The following is a 7,395-nucleotide window of genomic DNA, read 5'->3' on the forward strand; positions in this document are numbered from 1 at the left end:
TGTAAACTGGACCTGAACATGATCAAAGTCAACTCAACTCATATAAAGATATTTTTATTAATTAATTTACATGCTATATACACTTGTACATACATTTACAACATTTGCTTATTACATAAATTCAGTTATAGTGCAATCTTAGGTAGGCTAGTAGAGACCAAAAAATATCGTAACAACATATCGTGACATTTTCAGCGCATGCGCAAACGCATGTTTTACCTGAGGAGAAAAAGCGGGAAATGCGACTCAGGAGGAAAAAAATACAACGGAAAACCGATTTTGGGGTATGAAAATGATTTTGAGATGTCCAGTACTGCTGTATAAAGTTTACATGCCTTTGAATTCAAACTTATATCTAGTTTATCTCTTGACTTGATTGCGGGGTAAAGTATGAATGAAAGAATCTATCGCTAGCTCGTCAGTCTTATCATGGCTGTGAGGGTGGGGGCAATTGTAAAAATAGTTATGACTTAAATGTTTACGATGCATTATTTCATTAAAGTATGTGGCAGAATATCAGTTTCAAATAATTAAACTATATATGCCACCTAGAAGTTGGCTTTAAATGCATATTATTTCTTGCAGCTAATACAATTGGTACCATATTACCCCATACTGAAGTAGACTAACGTTAGCTGTAACACTCTCTGACCTATTATATTAAGCTATATTTAAAATTAGATAAATATGTTCACAATGCTATTTAAGCACAAACTTCTTATACCAAAAAGTACATTTGTGGCAGGTTGTGAGTTAAAGAAGGAAGCGTTTCCCCCAATGACTCCTAATGTAGGCTACATAAGCTGTTTCATAAGAGCATTTGTATTGATGTTGTTTACCATTGCACGTTTTTTGCCACTTTGGTAAGTTGAAACGGGCTTTATGACCCTTTCCGTTTAGGAACTCTAGGTTTCTGCAGTTTAGTGTGCATCCTTATGCATTTCTTATATAATCTGACTGGAGAGTCTTTCCTCTTGGAGCGTTTAGGGTTCATCCTCTTGAGTTTGCGTTTGAAGTCCACTAGATGTCGTCCTCCTGTCATGTCTTTCCCCCAATTTTGGATAAACTGTGTTTCTGGTGGATGAGTTGAGCAACTAAATAGAAGAGAAACCACAAAGATTGTTTTTAGTTTCAAGGTTTACATCTCAGAAGCACTTTGATTAGCTGTCCATTCTTTAAATTATTATTTGTATCACATTATTCTTTGTTTAGTAGATACATTGTCATTCACAGCACAAATTTGGGCACAATTGACCTGAATCAGCCAACTTTTGAGTTACGTTTAACCATAATGTCTATACCAACCTTTTTCCATTGACACAGTTTTCAGACTGCGGTAGGGTGAAGCAGGATTGTGATACGAAATCCATCAACAGCGAATGCACAGGGTCAGTTTCATCCAATTCTTTGGACAAGATCTTTTGGACAAGCCTGAGAAAGCAGCATGTATCAGTAGATAGCAGAGAAAAATCATGCATGGATTAACTCAAAACCTGCCTACATGTTCTTGACTTGCTTAAAGGAATAGTTCAGCCGAAAATGAAATGAGCTGAAAATGTATTCATCCTCAGGTCATCCACGATGGTGTTTCTACATTGGAACAGATTTGGAGAAATGTAGCATTCCATCACTTGCTTACCAATGGATCCTCTGCAGTGAATGGGTGCCGTCAGAATGAGAGTCCAAACAGCTGATAAAAACACCACAATAATCCACAAGTAATCCACACCACTCCGTTCCATCAAATAGCATCTTGTGAAAAGAAAAGCTGCATGTTTGTAATAAATATATTAATTATTAAGTTTGTTTAGAGATGTTTTGGATAGTTTTTGCTTGTAAACAGTTTTTGTTTTTTACCACTGCTTGTTTTTGTTTTTTTTTCACTGGAGAAATCAGTGTAATGGATAAAAGACTTGTTTGAAGGTAAAAATTTCTTGATGGAGTGGTGTGGATTATTGTGATGTTTTTATCAGCTGTTTGCACTCTCATTCTGATGGCACCCATTCACTGCAGAGGATCCATTGCTGAGGAAGTGATGCAATGCTACATTTCTCTAAATGTGTTCTAATGGAGATACAAACTCATCTATATCTTGGATGGCCTGAAGGTGAGCAAGTTTAAGCAAACTTCATTCAATATTCATTTGCGCATCCCTAATAGAGACATGAATTTGGGTGGCTATATTGAATGTGCGTTCACCTGGCAGTACAGTTGCAGTGGTAAAGGGTTCTCATGCCAGGGTTTCGTAGACCGAATTTCTCCTGTAAAGCAGGGATCTGTAGATGGCATGAATCCAGGTCTCTGTAGAGCTCACACATCTCAAACTTGCCTATGAAAAACAAAATAATTAAAAAAGTGAAGCTTTTACAAGATTGTCAGATTGCTCGATTTACAACAGATCTGATATGAGTAATATTTAGCTCACCTATTTGTGGTCTGTCTGTTGTTATATTTGGTGCGTCTGTTGGAAGTATGGAAGCTTCAGATTTCCGGGACTGCAGTGTCATAACAGATGGCCCTGGTGATGTCGAAACTGGACTCGGTTCTTCACTGCTGCTCCTGGGACCTTGTATAGTAGGAGATTCGTCTGTGTTTTTGGTGACCTGGTTTTGTCCCAGAGTGATTGCTTGGTGAAAACTCGTTTCCAGCACCTCCATGTCTTGGTCTGGGAGTGTGTCGGTGTAGTTCGCTGCATCTTTTACCACAGCGTATTGAGCAAGTTCATAAATTGCACACCTGCCAATGAGAAAACCAACAAAGTTCTGTAACTGTGTACACAACATTATGTGCTCAGAGATTACAGTATGTACAAATCTCAATAAAGTGCCACGTTTTCAAAGAGAACCATTTCCAAAGTTCAACAAGGTTTTTGTTTTTGTGCCTGACAATTTAAGCTTTTAAACCGTTTGCATTTTGACCTAAAATTTCAATTCTGCCATTATTCACTAAATCTTATTTTAAAAACAAAACTGATTTAAAATAAAATTAAATATTGTATTTTTAAATTTGAAGTGTGCACACAACATCTATGTAAACTACCATTCAAAAGTTTTTTTTTTTTTTTTTTTTTTTTACTAATAAAATACTTTTATTCAGCAAGGATGCAATAAAAGTGACAGTTAACACGTTTCTAATGTTACAAGAGATTTTTATTTTTAAAAAAAGCTGTTCTATTGGATTTTTTATTCATCAGTAAATCCTGGAATAAAATGTGGCAGTTTCCACAAAAATATGAAGCAGCTCAACTGTTTTCAACATTGATAACAATAATAAATGCTTTTGTGCAGCAAATCAGCATATTAGAATGATTTCTGAAGATCATGTGACGCTGAAGACTGGAGTTATGATGCTGAAAATACAGCTTTGATCACAGGAATAAATTACATTTTAAAATATATTCAAATAGAAAACATTTATTTTAAATCGTAAAAATATTTCAGAATATTACTGATCTTACTGTATTTTTAATCAAATGAATGCAGCCTTGGTGAGCAGAAGAGACATCTTTCCAAAAACATTAAAAAGTCTTACCAACCCCAAACTTTTGAACGTTAGTGTACAAATCTCAACATGCCAGATTTTTGGTTCAAATAATTTTGAGTGTTTAAGGTCTTGTTTTATCTTTTTTATTGATTTTATTTTCTGAATAGTGAGAATGTTTTGCAACATAAAAGAGCTGAGTCAAATGAAACTGAATACATACATGCCCCACCACGTTCTCTTGGCACACTGCATCCGCTGAGAGAACTCAAAGCAGCGCATCTTTAGCACATTGAAGTATCCGTAGCCCACAAGGTTGGACATGGTATTATTAACACCCAGGAGACAGCGGCGGAACCTGAATTGACATCACAGGGTCTGATCACAATGTCATAAGATACAGTAATCCGAGACGCTCGCTCAATGAAATAACACTCTGGTTATGTTGGACATGTCTCATGTTACACAAATGAATGTTCAGTGCTGGAATTCTCAAAAGGAAAAAGTGATGCTCACATACCTGTTGTCACAGTCGCAGTGTGATAAAGTGAAGATGTTGGTGTTAAAGACACCATGGTCGTATGAAAATGAAGCAATGGTGTCTTTACAGTGGTCGTGTTCTCTGCAGCATTTATCGGTATCTTCAAAGACACACCCACAAAACAAAAAAACACATAAAAATATTTTTTATTCAATCAAATTTAATTAATTTAGTTAATATACATGTGCAATTTACATGTTACATGTGCATCTAGCTTTATGTAAATATTTTTAGCATGCATTTAATTTTATTTTGATGTACATTGGGGTCCAAAAATCTATTTGTTGAGAATGCTTCTGTTTTCAATGTCATCTCAGACCTTTCTCAGACCAATTCTTATAAATAAATAAAAAAGTATAATTTATCATTTTAAGTTTATATATATATATAATTTAAAATCAAAATATGTAAAATTATAAATAATAAAAAAAAATACTAATAATTTAATGATATGTAAATTGATCGATATAATCCAACTTACCCAGGTCACCAAAGGCCATAGCCTTATTTCCTGAGCCACACCACAGAGTCCCTGGAATCATCCATGCTCGCTTTGAGCGGTGCAGCGTCTGTGTGGAGCTTTCTCCACTGTCCTGGTGTGCGAATCCATCAGGTCCAACACTCCTCAGGTCTCTGGCTCTCCATACAGATGCTGTAAATTCCTCCGTAATGCCTGCAGCCTCACAGGGGCCGTGAGGATCAATCAGCTCACTGATGTCAAAGCGTTCATCAAGCATCTTTGAGAAAGAACTGTCTTCCCAGCACCTGGACAGGTAACTCTCAATCACAGATTGCTCATCACTTGTCATGCAGCTAAAAAGGCTGTTGTTTTTGTTCCAGATGCTGTCATACAAGAGAAGAGATGTCTGAGTCCTGTGGAGAAATGCATACTGTATTTGCCCACCTGAAGTGGATCTAGTCCAAATACATAAAGTGCTGCTTTTCTCAGAATTGTCAGCACTGAAACCAGCATGAAACAGCATGAAAAGGTATAAAACTGCCTGCAAAAGGTGATAGCTTTGCATTTTTTTTTTCCGCAAAATGAATAACTGTACAACAATTCTGTGTGTGTTTTTAGAATGAATGAATGTATAGCCAGAGGTGCTGAAGGATAACTGGGTTTTTAATCCCTCATCTCTGGCAAAGAGCGCGCCTCAACCCCTCCTTATTTATACTCTGATCCGTATGCGGGATTTTCCTGGCATTGCGGTTTGTGGCCACATCAGAACAGACGGGGTGGGATGACACAAAGGGGTGTGTCTTTGGTAAATACAGACTTGGAAGCACAGATGTCTGCACACACATTTACATAAAAGATGATAAATTAGATTGTAAATCCTCTCCGTTTCCTGGGCTCACATTAGTAGAATTATCTCTCCGGCTGATCACTATCATTTTTTATTAGTGTCAACAATGCCCTCAGCAGTAAACATTTAATATGTTATTACTCATGATGAAATGATGCTTTACAACGTGACAAAAAGATTCAAATTCCACGTGGGAGGAGAAAGAAGCATGCGATCCAAAACTATTACATTTATGTGTTCAGGTTAAGTTAGGTCAGCATTTTTATTTTGTGCATTAATATATTACATTTTTATTAAAAATCATCAAGTGCTTATTTATTAAGCATGATGACTGCACATAATTAAAAAAAATTACCGGTCATGAATATTTATTACTAGCCACAAATCATATTTTGCATTTATTTACGTATTTATCCAAAATAAGTTCATAAAATAACTAGATTTTTTTTTTATTGCATATTAATAACAAACATATTCCTTATGGGCAATGCATTTCTCTTGGTGAAACTGCAGCTGTCACAAAATCGTAAAGAAAAAAATTTGTTTCCTAATTTTTTTAATGTCCAGAATATTTCATGTCATAACATCGAGTTCCATTAAAATACATTTGATATCAGATTTTGCACTTTGATAAAAGTAGAGAAAGTGCAAAAGTTTCCCTACAGAAGGCGGTCTGTGTGTCTTTGATCTGAATTGCTCATGTCAGTGAGTTTCAGAGTAATATTGCATTTTAAATCATGTATTGTCTTTTCAGTTCCTAACAAAGTTACCAGCCATCTGGACAATTTATATGCCAATTTATATGTCTATCTAGGACTTATTGAGCATTAATTTTGAACCCATTTACATTGCTGCAGAAGGCTGCAGTGTTTACATGAGGATGCAAAGGTCACATGAGTTTGTTGTACGTGTCCACCTGCACTGATTGGCGCAGACCTCGCATGATTCGCACAAAGTTTCTGCCCTGTCACCACTGGATGCGGTCCTAATCAGTTAACCATTACAGCAATTTTATTGGTGCTACTTCCACCGGTAAATGTAATTCTAACATCTGTCAAATGAGGAAAAACACAAGCTTGAGGAAATGAAAGAAAATTACAAGATTACTATCAAATGAGAAGCTAAAAACGTTTGCTTTCAGCAATTACTATTCTAAAAGGTAGAATGCTCTCAGAGGAATACTTATACTGACTGTTAGCTCAATTTGGAATAATTGCAATTATGCCATTACAGTCAAAACCCCGTTGAGCTGGAATTTTTTAATGTGCTTTTTTTCTTTCTTCGATGCGGGGTAATGGATATTCCTTCAAAACAGCCTTAAGAAAGACACATGGAAAATAGACTCATTCCGAATATGAAAATTGAGTCAGCATAATGTTGAATGAGGTTATTTTATGTTATTGAAAAAGATGTGTGCACCATTATGACCCCCAACAAGAATTGAAAAAAAATTATGTTTTCCAACAAGTTGGAATGTCTGTCATTGCCGGTCAGTCAAACAGATAACCCTGCCCCCAAAATTACACCATCGGTCGAGTCAGTGTTGCTGTATCAACCAACCAAGAGGTTTAAACAAACAGAACTATGTTTTGATAGTGCCATTGACTGCCAATGTTTACATTTTCCGGTAAACCAAGCCACTTACAGAAAACGTTGTCATAAAAATGACCTTATACGGTGCTGCAGTGATGATGTATAAGATTTTGGAATATTGCAGAAAATAAGCTTTGTGATGAACAAAACTTTATGATTCTTACATATGTTGTTCAGCATGATAGTCTTCACAAATTAACATAACTTCTATGATTTTTGAAGCATAAATACAGTTGCCTGAAGTAAAGCTAGATGTAGGCTATAAACGAACTACACCAAAGTCACGACTTCAGCGTCACCACCATGAACTCTTTGTTTTTAGTTAAATACATTTTCTCTGAAACTTTGAGTTTGAATAGTTTGCAAGAGTGAGATTATAACTAAAAGCAGACTAGTGAATAGGTGAGTTTATCTGTTTGGCGTATAAATAAATAAAAAGTCTAAATCCTCGTCACTGTTCGAAGGTCGAGTTTT

At 35.9% G+C, this 7,395-nt stretch overlaps 1 protein-coding gene across 1 annotated transcript; it reads right to left on the bottom strand.

Annotated features, from left to right (window-relative positions):
* Window positions 1-38: 38 nt before the first annotated feature.
* LOC109110525 (group 3 secretory phospholipase A2-like) lies at window positions 39-5,148 on the bottom strand. The gene is made up of 7 exons (XM_019123548.2): window positions 4,503-5,148; window positions 4,001-4,133; window positions 3,704-3,838; window positions 2,426-2,736; window positions 2,200-2,329; window positions 1,306-1,431; window positions 39-1,094 (listed from the first exon to the last, which is right to left on the bottom strand). The coding sequence occupies exons 1-7, from the start codon at window positions 5,044-5,046 to the stop codon at window positions 881-883; spliced, it is 1,593 nt and encodes a 530-aa protein (XP_018979093.2). The 5' UTR covers window positions 5,047-5,148; the 3' UTR covers window positions 39-880.
* Window positions 5,149-7,395: the final 2,247 nt, after the last annotated feature.

The sequence above is a fragment of the Cyprinus carpio genome, chromosome A10 (genome assembly GCF_018340385.1).
Source record: "Cyprinus carpio isolate SPL01 chromosome A10, ASM1834038v1, whole genome shotgun sequence".
NCBI classification, from domain to species: domain Eukaryota; kingdom Metazoa; phylum Chordata; class Actinopteri; order Cypriniformes; family Cyprinidae; genus Cyprinus; species Cyprinus carpio.

Excerpts from the sequence above, each read along its gene's own strand:
- LOC109110525 (XM_019123548.2), bottom strand. The coding sequence starts at position 5,046 with ATGCAAAGCTATCACCTTTTGCAGGCAGTTTTATACCTTTTCATGCTG. Across the intron at positions 4,134-4,502 it reads TATGGCCTTTGGTGACCTGG|GTGTCTTTGAAGATACCGAT; the intron begins GTAAGTTGGATT and ends TGTTTTGTGGGT. Across the intron at positions 2,330-2,425 it reads AACAGACAGACCACAAATAG|GCAAGTTTGAGATGTGTGAG; the intron begins GTGAGCTAAATA and ends TGTTTTTCATAG.